Source organism: Prunus avium, chromosome 7, assembly GCF_965620075.1.
Source record: "Prunus avium chromosome 7, drPruAviu1.hap1.1, whole genome shotgun sequence".
NCBI classification, from domain to species: domain Eukaryota; kingdom Viridiplantae; phylum Streptophyta; class Magnoliopsida; order Rosales; family Rosaceae; genus Prunus; species Prunus avium.
This window is the reverse complement of record NC_142290.1, coordinates 19,869,169-19,891,314: the sequence shown is the minus strand read 5'-3', so window position 1 is coordinate 19,891,314 and position 22,146 is coordinate 19,869,169. Positions and strand designations below refer to the sequence as shown.

Genomic DNA, 22,146 nt, shown 5'->3' with positions numbered 1-22,146 from the left:
AATTGATTTGATAGGGGATCTCTAAGGGGTTATTATTTATCATTAATTAATATTATTACGATTATTATTAAAGTATATGAATTGGGTGATATCTGGTTATTTACGAAAGTCTATTATTTTAATTGTGGAATATATGCTTGAGTGTTTAATTTCTATACTACAAATAAATATTTGGGGAAATTGAATTAAGGAAGGGAATATTAGTTTTATAATATTTATATAAGGGTTATAAACCTCACCATCATATGTACCTTCTCTTGTCACTATTCCCATACATGGTGTTGGATTTTTCCGGTGTGTGGGCTTCATTGGTTACTAATTCTAGAATTGATGGATACTTGGAAAATTGTGGATATGGTTTGAAAAACTGTGAATTGATGGATACTTGCAAAACTGTGGATATGGTTTGGATATGTGTGTGTGTGGATTCGTTTTCAGTTGAGATTCTTGAACTTGTGCCTCGTGAGTACTTTGCTCAGGCATGAATGTTGAAATCATGGTTTGGAAAGTGTTGTTCGGCATCATACGCCTTGGATAGGGTATGGTTGCGGGGATGAATGGATAAAAGGAAAGGAACTATTAAAGTGTTCAGTGGTTGCCTTGTCGAATTTGATATTGTAATTGAATCTAAATTTAATAATCGGCATTATTTTAAATAAGCGTATTCGGCATTAAACAGGCACGCCGACGGCCAAAAGAAAGCCTCCTTCTGAAGCAGCAACCACATGCCGAAGCTCTCAACTACATAACCTAGTTTCCAGGGACACGTGTTGCCTCCACAGCAATTTGCACAAAGTCCCACATCGAAACTTTGTGCAAAAACCCCCCTTTTCACTTTCCTATAAATAGGGAATAAATCCTGAGTAAAAGGGGTAACTACATTTTTCACCTTTACCGTTACTCCGCCAAAACTACCACATATAGCTGACTTAAGCATCAGAGAGATTTCGCGCCTCTCACAAGTCAATTGAAGAATCCAAGTTCGAAGCTACCATGGATGCATACAAGCTGGGCTACTTAGACTGCATAAATGGAAATGATCCTTTCTATGCCATTGGAGATAGAGATATCGAGATGCTTTGTCCCGACTTGCTCCCTATGCAAAGTGAGCAGGTTAATGTTGTGAACATGGAAGGAGTTGAAGAGCAAGTGGCCAAAGAGGCAGTAGCTGAAGAGGATGGAGTAGAGGAGGATGTAGCTGATGAGGTGGTGGCAGATGTCACGGATCAGGCAGATGGACTTGCTGAGAGCGTGGCTGATCAGGCGGATGCCAAAGAGGCTGTAGATCAGGTATCTCCTGTCGGCGCCTTGGAGTAGATGAAGACTCCTTTATTTCTTTTCAGCTTTTGTAGTTTTTTTTTTTGTTTAGAATAATTGTTCTTGTTTAACCATCTTCTTTTTGTTGAACTTGACCGGTTGGTCACTTTGCTATGGAAATTTCAGTTATTTTTTCAACTTCAATTTGCATTTTGTCTTGGCTAGTGTCTTGGTCGTGCCTTTCCCTTAGGATATTGACAAAAGTCCCCCTTAAAGGACTCCGGGCGTTTTCTACGTCTCCCTAAGGACGCTTTTGGTCGTCGCCCTGCGTCTCCCGAGGGACGCTGCTTATGGGCAACTATATGACTATCCTGCCCCCCTTAGGAAACGAATAGGAACCTGAATGCCTCCTTTAGGAATCATGGAGACCTCCCTTAGGAAATTTCTAGTGCATCCTGCGTCTCCCTGAGGACGCTTCTTTGCGGGCTGCGTCTCCCGAAGGACGCTTCTGGTCGTCGCCCTACGTCTCTCGAAAGACGCTACTTATGGGCAACTATATGACTATCCTACCCCCTTAGGAAACGGATAGAAACCTGAATACCTCCCTTAGGAAGCATGGAGACCTCCCTTAGGAATTTCCTGTCACACCCTGCGTCTCCCTAAGGACACTTCTTTGGGGGCTGCATCTCCCGAAGGATTCTTTTGGTCGTCGCCCTGCGTCTCTCGAAGGACACTGCTTATGGGCAACTATATGACTATCATGCCCCCTTAGGAAACGGATAGGAACTTGGATACCTCCATTAGGAAGCATTGAGACTTCCCTTAGGAAATTCCTAGCGCACCTTGCATCTCCCTGAGGACGCTTCTTTACAGGCTGCATCTCTCGAATGACACTTTTGGTTGTCGCCTTGCATCTCCCTTAGGACGCTCCTTATGGGTAACCCTTTTTTTTGAGACATTTTGGAATGAGAAACTGAACTTTTATTGATGTTCATGAGATTACATCACTTTATTTGAAATGGAAATAACTGAATAAAAAAAGCCAGAATTTCCAGTAGTTGCTTCTCTTCTTCAAAAATGTGCTCAGTCATCTACTGGAGCTGAGCAAGTAAAAGGGAGCATTATGGATAATATCTTTGGAGGTGGCAGGCATTCCATTTTCGCGGAGCTTCCTTTCCATCCATGGTGTCAATCGTGTAGCTTCCTCTGCCCCCGGACCGGCTGATCACGTAAGGGCCTTCCCAATTGGGTTTCATCTTTTTGGACCCTTGTCTTTGTGCAGTGATGAAGGCCTTTCTTAGCACAAGGTCGCCTAGTTGAAACTGTCTGATCTTGGCTTTTTTTGTTGTAGTAAGACTTCATCCGTTGCTGATAGGAGGCGACTTGGACACTAGCCTTCTCATGCTTGCCTTCAAGTAAGTCATGGTTAAGCCTCATCTGCTCGGAGTTCTGCTCAATACTACCCACTTCAATGCCTATGGAGGGGACAGTGACGTGAGGAGGAATGATTACTTCAATTCCATAGGCGAGGGAAAATGGGGTTTCGCCAGTTGGTCTTTGCTTGGTGATTCGATAAGCCCATAATACTCCAGAGAGCTCATCTACCCATTTCCCTTCGGCGCCTTCTAATATCTTCTTTAGACAATCCAGTATTATTTTGTTGAAGGCCTCGACCTAGCCGTTGCCTTGAGGATATCTCGGGGTAGACAGATGCTGCTTGATGCCATATTTTTGAAAAATGCGGTGATCTACTTGCCGATGAATTGTGAGCCATTGTCGGTAACTAGTGATTGTGGGCAGCCAAATCGGCAAATAATGTTTCTCCAAATGAATTGTTCAACATCGGCTTCTTTAGTACATGATAGAGTTTCAACCTTGATCTATTTAGTAAAGTAGTCAGTGGTGACGATCATCATTTCTTTCTTGGCAGGTGCCATTGGCATGGGGCCCACTAAGTCGATGGCCCATTGCATGAAAGGCCACAGACTATTCTGCAGATGGTAGATTTCAGTAGACATGTTAGGAACTGGTTTGTACCGCTTATAGCGATCACATCTCTTGACATATTCAGTAGAGTTGTGGCGCATGGTAGGCTAGAAATAGCCTATGTTTAGACCCTTCTGGGTGAGTGACCTACCCCAAGAGTGGTTGCCACACTTGCCGTTGTGAATTTTGTAGAAGACCTCAAGTGTTTGAGGGTATTTTATGCAAGTGTGATGAGGGTCGGAGTATGATTTGCGAATGAGCTTGTCGCCTTGCATGTAGTATCTCACCACTTCCTGCATAAGTGTTCTCCGCCTGTGGAACTTGTTGGATGGTGAAAGTAGGGAATTCTTTCAAAAGTCCTAGGACTTTGTTGAGGTACTAGACCATTCTTGGATGTTTTGCCATGTACTCGCTTGAGGCTTGATTCATCATCAGCTATGAGTCTGAGTAGATGGCCAATCTTTTGATCAACAGTTCTTTTGCTCGGTGTAGTCCGACGAGCAATGCCTCATATTATGCCTCGTTGTTTGAAGCAAGAAAGCCTAGTGTGATGGCTTGTTCCAACAAAGTTTTGTTTAGGGTGAATATGACGACAACTGCCCTTACTCCCTTGGGATTTGGTATCAAATTTTCTGATATGCGGCGGATGTGATGGCATTGATCTTGTCGATCCATGATCTGCCCAGAATGCCGTTGTAGGGGGAGACTTCATCAATGATCACGAATTTTTGCGAGCTGATTACAGATGAGGAGTAAACGTTGTTGCGCCATTGAAACCGATTAGTGACCTGGCTGATTTGTTGATCTTTGTCTCTAAGCCCATTTGTTGGATGACTGCCAATTGTAGGATATTGGCTGTGTTGCCCTCGTCTGCATGGATTCGGTCGACCATGGCCTAAGCGATTTGAATGTTGATGACAAAGGCGTCGTTGTGTGGTAGATCGAGGTCGATTAGATCTTTTTTTTTGAAGTCGATCATGGGATCGTCTTCTTCCAGTGGGATGCAAGTTGAGACTTGGGAGATCACAGTGGCTTGCTTGATCTTCCTCTTCTTTTCTTTGCTAGTTAGCTCGGACTCCTCGGAGTTGGCTAGGATTGTATTAATCCTTATGACCTTCTGGGGTGGCTCCTTGGCGGTGTTGCGGTCTTCAATCTGCTAGATGGCATGCTTCGCAATGAACTCTGTGCAGTGACCATCTCTCACGAGTTCTTCGAGGTGCGCTTTCCAAGCAAAGCAGTTATTCTTATTGTGCCCGTGCGTCGCATGGAAGGTACAGTATTTTCTAGTATCCCTTTTGTCCGAATCTCCTTTCAAGGGTGGCGGTCTTCTTACCTAAGGTATGTCCTTCACTTGGGCTAAGATTTGATGTATGGGGATGGAGAACTTGGTTTAGTTCTCCTTTGTCGTACCGTCCCCTTGTAGGTACGACCTACATTTGTTTTTATTCTTGCTACTAAGCCCGTCGCTTCTTTGGCCTGCCCTCTTGGTTGGCTGATCTTCCTACTTGGTAGACTTCTTCGTGACAATTCAATCGTCATCCCAGAGCGCGTAGCATTCAGCGATCGCGAAGACCTCTGCCATAGTCTAGTTGGGAGTGATAGTTTGCTCGCGGTACAAGTCATGTTCAGTTGGAAGACCTTTCTTCAAAGCAGAAGACGCGATTCGGTCATCGCACCCTATAATGTTGGCCTTTTTTGCTTTGAATCTCTTGATGTAATCTCGAAGGGATTCATCGGGCTTCTTACAGAGGTTATACAGGTGGTCAAGGTTCTTGATCGTCCGGTAAGAAGTGTATTTTTTGGTGAAAACGTAAGCCAGCTCCTTGAAGCTGCAGATCGACCCAGATGGCAGGGTGTAGAACCAGCCTTGAACTGCTCCTCGCAAAGTCATTGCAAACACTTTGCACATTAGCGCGTCTTCGGCCTTGTAAAGGATCATAACGCTCTTAAAGTGCTTCTGATGGCTTTCAGGACCGGAATCCCCTTTGAAGTATGTGAAAGAGGGCGTTGAGAATCGTTTCGGGGGAGCAACCTGCTTGATTTCGGCGGTGAAAAGGTGAGAAGTTTGCTTAGTCTACCTCCATGCGTAGTGCATCTTCGAAATTTCCGCCAATCCTTAAGTCTAGAAGTCGGTTATTTACAAGCTTCTCAACGTCTTCCGCACACATGGCTAGTCGGTCACGTTGACAACTTTCGCGATTTGAGCGACGCTGATTGACTTCCTCGTTACTAAGCCTATCGCTTCTTTATATTGCCTAGGCAGCGTGTTGGTGGACTGCACTTGCGAGGGATTTCCTATAGCTTGTCGACGAGAATTAGTTCTTCGGGAGTAGGAAGCGAAGCACCTTTCTTCACGATCCTCATTGTGAGGGTCGTCAGGTTGACCTCCTTGGGGGCCTAGCCTTTCGTGAACATTTCCTAGCGAGCGGGCAGCAGAGCGCCTTTCTTTACGATCCTCATTGTGAGGGTTGTCAAGTTGACCTCCCTGGGGGCCTAGCCTTTCGTGAACATTTCCCTGCAGACCCAGGCGGGCGCGAATGTCAAGTCGTCTGCTTTAAGTGTGGCTCACAGATGCTTGTGATATGTCGGCAAGCCGACCGCGTTGTTGTCCCTCTCCTTGTCTGCTTACTCCTGCACATCTTGCTTGGTACCCATCGAACTGCCCATCAACGCATTCGTCCATCCTTCTCTCTTCGCCCTATTGTCCAAGGCCAAAGTTTTGAACAAAGTTTATTTGGTTGAGGAGCTGCGTCATCAAGTCATTTTGGTCGTCCATTCTTTGAGTTAGCTGGTCAACTCTCAGATTGAGGTCTACTTGACTTCTTCAAATGGTACGATGACGGCAGAGGCCGGTGCGGCGGGTCCAGCAAGTGGCACGATGGTTCCATCCACACGGGGTGGCTATTGTGGTGCGGCAGCAAGGGTTTGCTGTAGGTGAGGTGGTGGTGCCACCATGTCGATCATGGGATCGTGGGAGGAGTGACCTTGGGCCGTCGTGGATTGAGCCATCGCGGCGGTCTTGCTCCTCGTGTGCTTGCTTCCAACCATGGTTATTTGGAAAGCTTCAGTGGATTGGAAAATAGGAGGAGCGGATTCCTTGAGCACGCATTGAGTATAACTTGTGCTATCAATGAAAGCACCAAAAGTTTGTGCAAAAATCCTCGCAGAAGAATATTCGCTTTGTGATTCTTCAACCTTTGATCTTCCTTCTCTTCCTCGTTTCCTGTAAAAAAGACCAAAGTAAATAGACCACACCTGGGGTGTGTTGACCAAAGGCCCTCCGATGCCTAAGTTAGTTCGATTGAATCTAGGTGAAACTAGGGCTGCACATGGGTCGGGTTGGGTCGGTTATGGGCTCAAACCGTTCATCGAACCGGGTCATGTCGGCAGGCCCAAATCCTTAACCGCACACCTGTTTATTAAGCCCATTTTCGACTTAAGTCGACACCCGAATTAAACGGGTCAGGTTGGTTCGGTTTGGATGTATGCCGAGGCCCAACAAAAGCAAGAATTGAAGGTTTTTTTTAAAGTTTTTCAGGCCCATTCTTTTTTTTAAAGTTTTCCAGGCCCATTTTTTATTATAAAAAAACAGTTTTCCAGGCCCATTCTGTTTTTCCAGTTTCTCCTATTTAAAGTTTATCATCATTCAAATATAAAAAAAATACTTAAAACCTAAGAAAATTATCAACCACCACTCATGTCCAAATAATCCAATAATTATTACAAACCATAGCTGATTGTGAGAGTAATCTCAATCACAATCTGCATATTTGCAAAGTTTAAAAGAAAATCCAAATGAAAACAAATAAATTTCCATGACAGCAACCAAAATAACAACCAAAATATAAAAATTTACGAGAAATAAACACAACCAGCAAGCCAATCCTTTTTCCTTACCCTGCAAATCAATTCTGTACAGATAATGATATCACAAAGGAACATTAGTGGAGAACAAAAAATGAACTCTGTTTCAAATGAAAAAGTTTCCATTCTCTTCTTTCATTATTTTAGGAAACTCGATTAGTATAGAAGCAGACACACACACACACACAGAGGTAAGGATTATAACTTGTGTTAGACATAACCCGAGAAATTTTAGCAAACTCGTTTAGTATAGCTAGCACCTGAATTTTTTGAGATGTTAAATATAGTAATATACGTAGCACATAACCAGTACATAAAATGCAATACATAATAAAACTCGGTTGCTGGGCAGTGTCCCCCAAAAAATATCAAATAAAAAGAAAATTGCCAGATAGTAGTTCCTTTTATCAGACATTATTCATTACAGTGAACAAACATCTTATAACATACACCAAAAATTCTTGAACCAAAAAATATAGAAAATTACTAGAAATAAAAACACAACCAGCAGCAAGCCAATCCTTTCCTTAGCCTTCAAAATCAATCTGTCCAACAAAAAAAATCACAACATAGTTAGACAAAATAAATAAAATAAATATAAATTTTCGGCCCTAAAATAAATAAATACAAATAATAAAAATCACAACATAGTCAGACTCGTTCATGAGAATTTGCGGCTCAAATTGACAGAAAAATCGAGTGAGGAAAACTGAGAGAGAGCGAGAGTGACCATGAGAGAGAGAGAGAGAGAGCGACACTGATTGAGAGAGCGCGAGTTACTGAGAGTGAGAGAGAGAGAGAGAGAGAGAGAGCGAGAGAGAGCGAGAGCGAGAGTGACAGAGAGCCACCCTGTGAGTGATTGAGAGAGAGAAAGAGAGAGAGCGAGAGAGAGAACGATAGTGACAGAGAGATTGAAAGAAGAAGTCGACGGATTTGGTTTTTGGGGAGAGGAGGTTAAGTGAGAGAGTGAGGCAGCATATCAGATCTGTCTGATCGAGAGAGAGAAGTGAAAAAAAATTTGGAGCGGCTGAAGAAATGAAATGTTAGAACTTAGGTTAGGGTTTGTTTGAGTGAGAAGAGGTTGAGTGAGAGGTTGAGTGAGAGAGGCAGAGGCAGCAGATCTAATCTGAGAGAGAAGTGAAAAAATATTTGGAGCGGCTGAAGAAATGGAATGTTAGGGTTTGTTTGAGCGAGCGATCGAGTGTGGCAAGGTGTAGACTTGGGTTTAAAATGGACGAATCAGCTGTTGCCACATGTTTTAATTCATTTTAAAATAATATAATTTAAAATGTTCGGTCCGGTCCGATTTTCACCGGTTTGGAGAAAATTAAACCGGTTCAATCCGGTTCATGGCCGGTTCGGCTGGTTTTTTTACCGGTTCATGCATTTTTAATTATAAAAACCGAACCAAACCACCAACAACGGTCCGGTTCGATCGGGTTTTCGGTAATAATGCCCACCCCTAGGTGAAACAATAGCTAAAAAGGGTACGGAGATTTCTCTAGGGTGAGAACCGGGTGGCCGGAGCCGTGTGTGGTGGCCAAAGCCATGTAGAGAAAATATGGAGAGTGGAGAGTGGAGAGAGCTTCGGGTATTTTTCTCAGGTTTTAGAAGTACCTTGAATGATGAATGAAGCCATCTAACTTATAGGAGTCTCGGAGGCTAGGGTTTCGTAGATAATAAAACTTTTATTATGAAGGAGTTTATTCTTTACCCAAATTGTAGGGATTGAGTCCATTAGGGATTTGATTGTGATCCAAATCTCCTAATTTGATGATGACTATATCTCTTTATTAAGATAATATCTGAAGTAATAATATTACCTTATTAAATAAAGATAATATCCTATAATTAAGATATTATCCCTATTAATTAATTGGCCAAATAAATCTCCTATAATTAAGATATTATCCCTATTAATTAATTGGCCAAATAAATTGGTTCAATTAATTAATTTAAGTGATATTCTTCTTTTCCACGTGGCGTGCTATGACAGGAGACGCAAATATTTGCTCCCACAGGTTTCAATATCAATAATTTGCATTGTGTGGTTGTTATTTGCCGACTTCTCAATTGGCAGTGATGCCTGCATCCTTTGCAAGCAGCGTTGCGCATATATATATATATATATAAAGAGCTTCCATTGAGGGATCCATCAAATAAGCTTACTTGAATCCGATGTCATTTGACTACTCATGATCAATTAAATTATTGAAATTTAAGTACTTTCTTGAAGCACGGTGTTCATTGATTTTGTTGGAGAAACCCCAGTTCATACACAACAGAGACACCAGGATGTCTTAATCTCATACAGATAGTCTCCAGAACAGGCAGAACAGATACAAACTCCCAATTTTGCCCATTTGTCAAGCCTATCCATGGCTCAAACTTATTATAGCTCTGTCAATTTTAACATTGGTGTCAATTTCCAGCTAATCTCCGTTAGTTGAAGGTGCTGACGTGCAATTCTAGTACAGTTACATCCAATACAGCCTGAGTCACAGACGACAATCCAGGCATAAATCGAAGTCCAATGCTCTGATGCCTTCCCAGACTTCTTAGTTCCTTTTATTTAATGTATAATAAGCGTTCTCCTTGAACTCGTTTGTTTTATTTTCAAACACTTATTTTTGGCTAAACTTACTAGTTTTTACTGCGAGAAATTATAAAGTCCTCACCCGTCTGAGGTAAGAAAAGAACTTTCTTGGGAGATATTTCTCACCCAAATTCACAATCATTTTATCAAAGTCAACAGCTTGGGGCGCAAGTTATTATAGTTCACAATCTGTTAGGGTTTTTTAACCGATATCAGTGGCACGCTCGCATATAAAAGAAAGTTGACTTGTTGACCACCAATGATTTTCAAGTCAATGAGGAATTTTACCCTACCACTACATCAAAACGGATAAACAAGAGGTAAGGAATATTCTCATTTCTTCCAGTTGCAATGAAAAAGTTAAAGTATTTGTAGCATTTGAATCAATTAAGTTATAAACTTATAAGTACGATTGCCTAATCTGTTGGGGCAGTCATTACCATGGTTTTAATTCTTTTTCTACTTTTTTGTTTCCTGGGAAATGATATTGTGAGGCTAATTAGCTAACTGGAGTTATGATTTGGACTTAGGCCTCTACTATTTTGGGGACCTCTTAGTTGGGTCAGGTCTCTAAAGCCTGTTTGATTTGTATTTCTAATTCTGTGTAGTTGCTTCTAGGGTGTATTGCCCTCCCCACTCCAGTTCAAAAAGAAAAAAAAGATAGTGTTGTTATCTAAAATTCGATGATGAAAATTTTCCTCTTAGGCAATCAATGTTAGCCTTGGAAGTTCGCATAATTGCTTTTTGAATGTTGGGGCTCATTTTATTGCCATCAATGTATTTAGCAATATTGCTAAATATAGTTGTTAAGTTGTGCTCACTTAGAGGGTTGAACATTATTGCTATCAATATTTTATTATAGTTGTTACTTGGAAGTTCACATTATTGCTATCAACATTATTGAAAACAACTTGGAAAAAATGACTTTGACCTTGGACTTTGAGTGATTAACACGGAAGATGAGCTGGTATCAGTTATTTGCATCCAAATCTGAAACGCATTGGTGTTCCAAAAAAATCATGACACATCCTATACAGCTTATAACAACTCTGCAATAAAGTCGAAAAGTCAATAAAGTCGATAAGGGTTTAACACGGAAGATGAGCTGGTATCAGTTATTTGCATCCAAATCTGAAACGCATTGGTGTTAAAAAAAAATCATGACACGTCCTATACAGCTTATAACAACTCTGCAATAAAGTCGTAAAGTCGATAAAGTCGATAACGCAACCAGCATGGATATTGGCAAGGGAACTCAGATATTTCTTGTGATTGATATATCACAGCAACAACATTGAGTACTTTTTCAAGGTTTCAATATCAATAATTTGCATTCAGTGGTTGTTGTTTCCCGACTTCTCAATTTGCATTGTGTGGTGGTGGTTTGCATCGTTTTCAAGCATGGTTGTTCTTATATATATAAATACATGTGAGCAACGGCACATACACAAAGCAACATGCTAGTGCAAAGCTTATAACCTAACGGCTCATGGCTTCCTTCTCTTCCTCTTATTCTCTTGCATTATATCTACAAATATTCGTGCCTGCAAACAAACTGAACGCAGCTCCCTCCTGTCCTTTGCCTCCACTCTATCTTCTCCTCCTTTAAATTGGACATCCATTGATTGCTGTCGTTGGAAGGGCATCACTTGTGATCAAGATGGTTGGGTCACCCGTTTGCTCTTGCCTTCCAAAGGGTTCAAAGGAGATATCTCTCCCTTTTCACTTGCAAATCTCACACATCTCACCCACTTGAACCTTTCCCACAATTCACTATATGGTTCACTTGAAACTCAGTTATTCTTTTCTTTGAATCAACTTGAGATCCTTGATTTGAGCTATAACCGTCTTTTTGGAGAGCTACCATTTTCTCTATCATCCAGCAATATCCGAACAGTCGATTTGTCCAGCAATCACTTCTTTGGTGCAATTCCATCTTCATTCTTCTAACAAGCAAGCAACTTGACTAGTTTCAATGTTAGCAACAATAGCTTCACAGGGTATGTCCCATCCTCTATTTGTCTCAAACATTCTTCTCCCTTCCTTAGGCTATTGGATTTTTCTTCCAATGTATTCAGTGGCAACCTTTCTCCTGGGCTAGGGAAGTGTTCCAAACTGCAGGTTTTTCATGCTGGTCTCAATAACCTTTCAGGATGATTTCCAGAAGATATCTATAATGCTACCAAACTTGAAGAAATTGCATTACCTCTCAATTCACTACATGGAGCCATTAGTGATAAAATTGTCAACCTCACCAACCTTGCCATCCTTGACCTCTCCTTTAATCATTTTGGCGGCGAGCTTCCTCTCAATTTGGGGAAGCTCTCCAAGTTGAAGTTTGTGACCTTTGATTTCAACAATTTAGAAGGTGCTTTGCCCCCATCTTTGATGAATTGCACAAACCTCGTAGGACTGCGTTTGGGAAACAACAACTTGGAAGGAGATATCTCCATGCTTGATTTCTCAAGACTGAGTCAACTTACTAAACTTGACCTAAAGATCAATAACTTCATGTTTGTGCCTGATAAATCACGGCCATAAGCTGGCCGAAGGAGCCCCTTCTCTCGGCCCTGGCACTTGTTCGTAAAAACTGAAACGCAGCGTTTCGCCAGGGTACTTCGCCTTCCTAAAGACAAAAGAAGAAATGCTAAGGCATGATCATCTCGGCCTCAAGCGCAGGCCGAGGCCGAGGCCGAACAAAATCACGGGCAAGGCATTAAAGGCAAATCATCACGTGACAGCAGGGTCCCAGGCTTCATTTAATGAAGTAGTGCCTGTTTAATGCAGTAAACCCACTGGCCACAAAGAAGCATTTAATGCATGAGGGAAGGTGGGAAGTGACTGAAGTCAGGATTTGGTGATAAGGATCAGAGTGATTAGACGTGGACATTCTCACAAGAATTCTGACAGCCTGAGATATTGGTTCACCAGCTATCCAGGCCATAAATGCGTCTCCACGGCCAGAAGCTCAGAACCCACGATCAAGAGCGGCGGCCGAGATTCACCGGGATTTCTGGGGTCACACCACCATACTTCACGATCCCAAATGTCGATTGGACTGCCCACTTGCTCCAATCAAGCTCCACCATGCAGATTTTTAGCCTCGATTACTCCTCCAGAGACTCTTCCTATAAATACAAGACTCGAGCTACATTCAAAGGGTTCAAACACCAAAACAAAGCCTCCCACGGAGCAACTTATTTTTTCCTGTAATGCACTTTCAATATCTTTACTTGCTTTCCTAGGAGTAGTGTTAGATTGTAAGGAAAATCCATTCATCAATATATCATACGACCCTTGATTTTCAAGGCGCCGGAGCACCATCCTTGTTGTTCGTTCACTCACCCCATATATCACACGACCGTCGCTCCCTGAGCAGTGAGCCGGAGCACCGCCCAAAACCCACCACCAACACCATCACTCAACGGCCTTGTAGTTCAGGCCGTGAACCTAACAGCCGAGACCAGTTCCTCTCTCGGCTACAATCGTTTGATTAGGAAGACGAGTTCAAACAAGCGCACCACTTATCCATCCAACACTCATCAACACATCGACGCACGGTAGACCGTGCTGGCACGCCCGCGCATAACCGGACCGCACCCAAAAGCAAGAAACCGCGTGTCAACGCATATCCCCTCGGCCCGGAACTCCAGGCCGTGAGATTTGCGCGGCAGACATTTCACTGGTACGGTTCCAGTAAGCCTTTACTCATGTAGGTCCCTAAAAGCCATTCGATTGGCTGCAAATCATCTAGATGGACAAATAGAAGCTGAGATTCTTTCATTGAAATCCTTGTCCTTCCTCTCGCTTGGTTACAACCGATTCACCAACCTCACAAGGGCAATGAAGATATTGATGAGTTGCAAAAGTCTTCACACACTCATGCTTAGTGGTGCCTTTGATGGTGAGGTAATGCCATCTGATGATGACATGGTTGATTTTGACGGATTCCAAAATCTTCCGGTATTGAATTTGGCTGATTCTGACCTCGATGGTCAAATACCTGCATGGTTATCAAAGCTCAAGAATCTAGAGATATTGCTTCTAAATGGTAATCAAATCACAGCGCCAATTCCAAGTTGGTTGGGGACTCTTCCTAGGTTGTTTCATATAAACTTGTCACACAATCGAATTTCAGGTGAATTTCCAAAGCAACTTTGTAGATTACCAAGGTTGCTTTATGAACCTAATATTGCATCTCAAGCAAACCAATATGAATTTGAATTGCCTGTGTACGGCTGGAGCAGCATTTTTACCGAAACTCAACTTTTTCTACCTCAGAAATTGTATTTTTTTCCAACAGCGATAGTCTTATCTAAGAATAACATTGATGGTGAGATACCTACCGAGATCGGCCAATTGCAGCTTCTCCAGGAGTTGCATCTTGACTCCAACAACTTCTCCGGCGTCATTCCATACCAAATATCTAACCTAAAAAATTTAGAGATTTTGAACCTCACCATGAATCTCTTCTGTGGAATAATCCCATCGTCATTGGCAAGCCTTAATTTCTTGAAAGCATTTAATGTCTCTTACAATAACCGCAAAGGACCAATACCAACAGGCTCCCAGCTCCAAAGCTTCGACACTTCTACCTTTGAGGGGAATCCAAAACTTTGTGGTGCCCCACTTCCAAATAAGTGCAGACCAAGTAAGGACATAGGTGCAAATAACAAGAACAGCAAAGACGAGGGCAATGGGCATCATCAACTTCCATGGTTTTACATTTTCACTGCTTTGGGGTTCATAGTAGGTTTTTGGGGAGTCTGTGGTTCTTTAGTTATTAACAAGACATGGAGATATGCATATTTTCGATTCATAGACAATCTATAAGATCGGCTCTATGTGATGATAACAGTCCCCTTCAACAGGATGAAAAGAAGGCTTAGAGGCTAGATATATATTATTAATATTGTACTTTTTATTTTGCATTTTCAGTTTTCTCTACCCCCTTTTTTTTTTTCTTCTTCTTCATTTCAAAGTAAGTGTACTCAAATTTAAAGGATATATGTTGTTCGGTTCATAAAGTTATGGGGGAAAAGAAACCCTAAACTCATGCAGACAAGTGAAAATACAAAAAAATCTACAACATCGTTATGAACTCCTCAGTATGCAGTTTCTGATAGATTTGAAGAAAAGATAAGATAATATATTATGCTGTTGTCCAATTTATTTCAGAGAAAATAAACTACGAATCTCACAACAACTCATCATTTTCTTTCTTCCATGTTTAACTTACAAAACCTTGGGGCTCTATTGTGGAGTTTGCATCCATCACACAACCCTTGCAGAACAATAAAATTGTTTACAAACTAAAACAGAAGAACCAAATCCGTGAGGTTTTTTACTACTATTAAAAAAATCATGATGCATCCTATACAGCTTATAACAACTCTGCAATAAACAAGCTGTAAGACATTTGCAATTTTTATTTTTTGGGTAAACTGGAGGGGATAAACCCCGAACACAACAGCAACTAAAAGGAAGACATTTGCAATTTAACTCGACTGTCTAAAGTCAATATCACAACCAGCACGGATATTGGCAAGGCAAATCAGATATTTCCTGTGCTTGAAAGCGGATGATATAATTTCTGGTCATGACAAATTCACCTAACAAATTTTTCACATAAAAACGCTGCACTGTTGCCAGATGGACCTCTTCCATATAACATTAGAATGAAGCCGTGAAAACAAATGACCGGACTCTTGCGACTAGTTGGAAAAATGCATTCAAGAGTCCGATATTTTCTCTTCCTACAAACCATCAACAAATGAACATTATGGTACATAAAAAACAAGCAAATTGTCCCTCTTTAAAGAAGAAAAAAAGTTGCCTTCCATACACCTCAACTGCTGCTAGGGATGTGGAAATTTAAGCATTCTCTCCCCTGGTTTCTTGTTGGCTGCATGAACAGAGGATGAGGCTTCCATAGTTAATTCCATTCTTTTGTTTTTGGCAGCTCTGATCTGGTCTGCGAATGAAAATTCTTTCTGCATTTTTTCTCTCTTTATAAGCTCTAGATCCAGTTTCTCAAAAGCTGAGATATGCGACATGACTATGTCCCCTCGAGCAGCAGCTTGTCCATTTGTTGAAATTTTTCTTTCGAACTATTAAGAAGAAAGAGAATTCAATAACACACTCAAACAAACAACATTGGAAAAGGTGATGCCATTTAAAAGCAACGGATTAGAAAACATGAAGGAAAATAATTAATATGCTGATCTAGCAAGGTTCCCTAAATGTTTAAAGCCAAGAGATCAAGCACAGAGGGTGAGATAGTGCGAATTTCAAATTGGCTTCAAGAAGAAGAAATTTTGCAAGCTGGTTTATGAATCAGGAAAATAATTTTGCAATATACAAGATCTTAACCTTAGCCCTGCCTCAAATATGAAAAGCAATAATTACCCATTTTTTCTATCCACCGTCAGTTTCTTTACACATATCTAAGCATTATGGTTCAATGTTAAACAGATTTCATCTGTAATTTGAATACTCCTCCCCCTCCAGAACTCACTTCTCTTTCACCTACTCATGAACTTCACATTGTATGCTTAGAGATACTATTTATTTATGCTAAGTTTGTGAGTGATATGTCATGTATTTCTAATTTATATATGGTGAACTACATAATTGCTTCTAGCTATAATTTAGTATTGTCTTGGCTACTGAGCAATTACCTTCATTAATCTCTGCTTACAATTCCGCCCTTGAAGAACTGTCAACTCTTCAGTATCTTCATAGACTTCTCCATCTTTTCTCCTCTCACGAGCAATCCTTGCCATATTTTTTTCTTTAACTTGTTCTGCTGTCATTGCTCTTTTCTTTGCCCTCTCCTTCGCCCTTTCCTCTTTCTTTTCAGCAGCCAGCTGAAGTCTTGGAGATGTCATTTTTGCTTTATCTTCTCATAGCTATCCCAACAGAGCTCTTGCTGTCCGCTACCACCTTTCTTAGCCGCCTCTGCTACGCTTTCAACCCATGACAGAAATAATTTCTCCCTTAACCGTTTCCATTTTAAACGCTGCCCCAAAACACGTCTAATTGAAGAACGCATTTTTGCCTTGGACTCAGAGCTACATAACAATCCATTTTTTTGTCAAATTTTTTGCCTTGGACTCAGTCACTCAGAGCAAGAAATAACTTCAAACAAAGAAAAAAACAAACTAAAATAGAAAATGTATCTTTCATCAAAGATGCGCTGCAACCTACAACTTTTGGCTTCTACTGGTCATGTTCATGAAACCAAAAAAATCATGTTTACTTGTTCAGCAGGCCTAAAAAACCTTAAACTAAGTTATCTCTCTCCCACCCTCCCAAAAAAGGCAAGGATGATAAGCTTACAAGTAGATATCCAAAGTTCATAATACAATCTGAGGCCCATTTAAGGGGTTTCACAAGTTTATTTCTTCCCCTCTTCCTTTGATGAATGATTGATAACTTGCCAAACTATTCGTGCAGGAGAATTCGAGAAAGAAATAAACATATAGTTTAAGGCGTTTGCTTTCCTTTACATTATGTAAACCGCGTATCCTTCTCGTATGTATGATTTGGACTAGGGTAGAGGCCAGGGCTCGTAGTTAATCCCGTAGATGAGTAATCTCTTAGGGAAGACCTACACACTTAGAACAATATCAGAACAAGAGCAAACTGGGGTTGATCCCAGTTGAACCCTCTCCGATGGTTAAGTCAGGAACTATTTTGAGCTGGAGAGAATGGATGTAGGGTTAGGTGAAGGGTATTTATAGAGGGGAGAGGGAGAGACCAAGATATCTTAAGGAAGAGATATTTACCTCTCCTCTTCCAAGTGGGACTGGAGTACAATAAATGACCTGTTCTTGGTCACCATGCTATCTGGCAGAGAGTGTGTGGTAGAGCGACATGTGGCCTGGGATGGGAAGTATATTAAATGATCCCTTTTCATCACCAGGCTGTCTATCAGGCAAATGGAGTGACTGACCTGACAGGGGTCTGGTCACGCTTGTTGAGCATTAATGCACCTCTGGTCGCACTCGGTACCACAATGGTCGGCTTGGTGTCTGGCGCCCGAGCACTGGTCCATCTCTTGCTCAGTTAGGTTTTGATCGAGAGGCCTTTGATACACGAGACATCACTTTCGCTCAGGTCGGTATACGTTCAACGTAGCTATCTACAGCCACATGGTGATCTGTGATGGGCTTGGCTCACGATGATGGTATGAGGCATTAACACATTACATCACCGTACTTCTTATGATTACGCAAACATTATTCAAAATGACAATCCAATGGCCCATACGGGCCTAATAACCTTAACAAGAAGCGACCGTTAGAACTTGTTCAATCTTAAAGGTGCCTCCAGACAAGTTTACAGCATTAAGTTCCCGACTTCCGTACATGTAATCATTTTGAGAGTAATCAAATACGCATCAATCACAACATTTGCCTTTCTTTCCATCTCTGTGCATATAACCAACTTGACATTGGTTTGTAAACTACAATTTACTTTCCCCTTAGTCAAAGCATAAACCTGCTCTTGGTATTTGAAAGTTTAACAACAACCCAGCTAATTAATTTAGGCTAAAAGTCACTTTTGGTCCTCTAGTTTGGCACTTCAACCACGTTTGACCCTGTAGTTTCAATTCCGTCAATTTTGACCCGTAGTTTTGTATTTGTAGCAATTCAAGGACAAGTTAGTATTCCTGTAAATTTCTTTGACGGTGCAAGTGGCAATTTCGTCAACCCAAAATCCTTGAGCCTTTCTGCAACGCCCATAATTTCATATTAGGGCTTGAAATTGGTCATTTGGGTTTAGGGTTCTTCAAAAATTGGGATTAGTGGTTGAATGTGGAGCCCTAATATGAAATGGGGAGAATTTCAGACAAGCTTTTACTCTCAGGGATTTTGGGATGATGAAATTGTCCCTTGCATCGTTAAAGAAATTGACAAGAATACTAACATGTCCTTGAATTGCTACAAATACGAAACTACAATGGCAAAATTGACGAAATTGAAACAACATGGTCAAAAGTGGTTGAAGTGCCAATTTACAGTGACGAAAAGTGACTTTTGAGGAATTTTTATGAAAATATTCTAATAACTGTTGAATTATTCTATTATGTTTATTATGTTCAAATTTTACACTTTCTTCTTGACTAATTAAAAGGTCAACAATACTATTTTCTAAGGGACTGTTATTGCTATGTAATGGATGTTTGTGTTCTTTTTGTGGAAAATAACAAACTAATGTATTATTATCTAAAGTTAATTTTCTCTTTTGTTGTTCACTGATTTCTAGATTAAGATACTCTATCATATAATTTATCTAAGTCTATCTTTTTCTTTTATTCTAATAGGTGTCCACCAAGGACTAAACATGCAATGAGTTCACTGTTCTTAATTGGTGATTCTGGTAATTAACAAAATTTTAACATGTTATAAAATGTTGGTTTTTGTCAGTTGTGTTGATTGACTTCTGCCCTCAAGGTACTTTATTGTTATAAGTATATTATTAAGGTACTAAACTTAAGTTCTGATACCATATTTTTTTGTGAGGTCTCGATCAAGGTTTCTAAAGGCCAAAATAACAACCAAACACCATGCCTAGAACATGGAATTGCAAAGACACCAACTTAAAGGGCTATGGAGTAGAAGTCAGAGGTTCCTGACATACATCCAGTTATTGTTATGGAAAACATCAAACATGACCAAGTGCTCAAACAAAGTATTGATCATCAATTTAGCAAGATAATAACATAATTATAAAAAAAGTGTTTCCCTGTTTCGGACAAGAAGTCTACTAATAAAACCAAAAATAAAAGAGAAAAAAGACTTAATTGTTTTTGTTGCTGGAAATGTTATGATCGGGTATTAACGATGGTCGGCGGTATTAACAATGGTCGGAGTAAGAGAGTATAATAAGAGAAAGTATATGAACAAATGGAGTTTATTGATTGAAAACTGAAGGAGAAAGTACTGAGATTTTTTCTTCTCTAGTATTGTACTTCTCTCTTTGGAGTTACAAAACTATATACACCTATTCACCGACTCTGCTAAGGATGAGAAGAGGAGCCTGTCTATCTGATACCATCTCTCTATCTATCTAAACTTTCATACACACTTCACATGCCAACTGATGGCGAACAAACGATTCTCATCCATTTTAAGACAAAATGCACTCAAAAATATGTACAAAGAAACAAAAACATTATTTCTCGCACTGTTGGACAGAGGCAAAGTGACAAAGTTTTCACATGGTCTGGTCGCTTGAAGACAAAATCTTCACATGTAGGCCTGGTCTCTTCACATGCTGATGGTGGTTTTCGGTGGAGGAAAGAGCTATAGGACTTGAATGTTTTTTATGCTAAAGATTGTTTGTACCATATCTGACCCTCCACTCATACAACGACACGTGGATCAGAGAAGCTCACCCAAGTACCCAAGGCCTCGAACAATCGGCATCGGCTACCGATGACATTGTCTCAAAGCTGCAAACAACCGATACAGGCCCAGCTCGTCTACAATCGGCACCCCATACCGATTGTACATAATCAGCCTTGAAGCACCCGCCCAAAATATCTAAGGACTCGTGTCAACCTCACAGGGCCCTCCCACGAGTCCCACATCGGAAATGAACACCACAAGCATCCCAAATGCCCTCTATAAATACACCCCTTCACCATCAACAAAGGGGTAAGACTTTTCAGCTTGACTTTTATACTACTATATAGTCAACAGCAAGAGCTCTTAAAAACAATCTTACTCGAGCATCGGAGGGTCTTAGGCTAGTTCCACACCGGTTCCATAGACTTTACGAGCTTCGCTTATCTTCTATTCAGGATCAGCATCCAAGGACAGGAAGAATCGGCATCCAACACCCAATCGATCTCTTGATCGTCCATCCCACTTGTAAGTTGCACTCATCTCTATCTATTCAAGATTTAGCGCCAACAGATTGGCGCCGTCTGTGGGAAACGACACAAAACGCTATGTCGTTCTCCTTCACGAGTGCTCTCGGCACCCTTTTGAGCCATGCCCTCGGCACCTCCTACAATCGGCCTTCGGCGCCCTTGCATCATTCGGCGCGTGCGATGTCTTCACATCCCCCCAATGATCCGGCATCTGCCTTCGGCCTACGGCGCCTTTGCATCATTCGGCGTGTGCGATGTCTTCACATCCCCCCAATGATTCGGTATCTGCCTTCGGCCTTCGGCGCCCTTGCATCATTCGGCGCGTGCGATGTCTTCACATCCCCCCAATGATTCGGTATCTGCCTTCGGCCTTCGGCGCCCTTGCATCATTCGGCGCGTGCGATGTCTTCACATCCCCCCAATGATTCGGTATCTGCCTTCGGCCTTCGGCGCCCTTGCATCATTCGGCGCGTGCGATGTCTTCACATCCCCCCAATGATTCGGTATCTGCCTTCGGCCTTCGGCGCCCTTGCATCATTCGGCGCGTGCGATGTCTTCACATCCCCCCAATGATTCGGTATCTGCCTTCGGCTTACGGCGCCCTTGCATCATTCGGCGTGTGCGATGTCTTCACATCCCCCCCAATGATTCGGCATCTGCCTTTGGCCTTCGGCACCCATCATCATTCGGCGCGTGCGATGTTTTCACATCCCCCCAATGATTCGGCATTTACCATCGGCCTTCGGCACCCATCATCATTTGGCGCGTGCGATGTCTTCACATCCCCCCAATGATTCAGCATCTGCCTTTGGCCTTCGGCACCCATCATCATTCGGCGCGTGCGATGTCTTCACATCCCCCCAATGATTCGGCATCTGCCTTTGGCCTTCGGCACCCATCATCATTCGGCGCGTGCGATGTCTTCACATCCCCCCAATGATTCAGCATCAGCCTTCAGCATCAGCTTCAGCCATGCCGAACGGCACCTTCTAGGAGACACTTCTCCAGCGCCTTTTCTCAAAGCCATCAGCTTCGGCCATCAGCTTCGGCCATCAGCTTCAGCCATCAGCTTCAGCCTTCGGCCATCAGCCATCAGCTTCAGCCTTCGGCCATCAGCCTTCAGCATCAGCTTCAGCCATGCCGAACGGCACCTTCTAGGAGACACTTCTCCAGCGCCTTTTCTCAAAGCCATCAGCTTCGGCCATCAGCCTTCGGCCATCAGCTTCGGCCATCAGCCAACGGCCATCAGCTTCAGCCATGCCGAACGGCACCTTCTAGGAGACACTTCTCCAGCGCCTTTTCTCAAAGCCATCAGCGTCGGCCATCAGCTTCGGCCATCAGCCTTCGGCCATCAGCCTTCGGCCATCAGCTTCGGCCATCAGCTTTAGCCTTCGGCCATTCGCCTTCGGCCATCAGCTTCAGCCATCAGCTTCAGCCTTCGGCCATCGGCACATCATGCCGTCTCTTTCCAAGCTCGCTCGCTCGGGCACTTGGGGGACTACATACCACCATCGGCAACAATGAGACCATCGAGCCCGGGTCAGAATGCCGAAGACAT

General features: G+C 42.1%; 2 protein-coding genes and 2 pseudogenes across 2 annotated transcripts; 2 read left to right on the top strand and 2 right to left on the bottom strand.

Annotated features, from left to right (window-relative positions):
* Window positions 1–4,828: 4,828 nt before the first annotated feature.
* LOC110762441 (uncharacterized) lies at window positions 4,829–5,182 on the bottom strand. Its single transcript, XM_021965078.2, has one exon. The coding sequence runs from the start codon at window positions 5,180–5,182 to the stop codon at window positions 4,829–4,831; it is 354 nt and encodes a 117-aa protein (XP_021820770.1).
* A 5,756-nt stretch (window positions 5,183–10,938) lies between these two features.
* On the top strand, window positions 10,939–13,020 carry LOC148293085 (tyrosine-sulfated glycopeptide receptor 1-like; annotated as a pseudogene).
* Window positions 13,021–13,381: 361 nt separating this feature from the next.
* LOC110762442 (receptor-like protein 3 pseudogene) lies at window positions 13,382–14,641 on the top strand (annotated as a pseudogene).
* Window positions 14,642–14,933: 292 nt separating this feature from the next.
* Window positions 14,934–16,796, bottom strand: LOC110762449 (uncharacterized; the record flags this gene model as incomplete). The annotated part of the gene is given in 3 exon segments (XM_021965086.2): window positions 14,934–15,813; window positions 16,384–16,580; window positions 16,583–16,796. Coding segments are annotated over 3 exon segments (663 nt in total), but the record flags the coding sequence as incomplete, so codon positions are not given.
* Window positions 16,797–22,146: the final 5,350 nt, after the last annotated feature.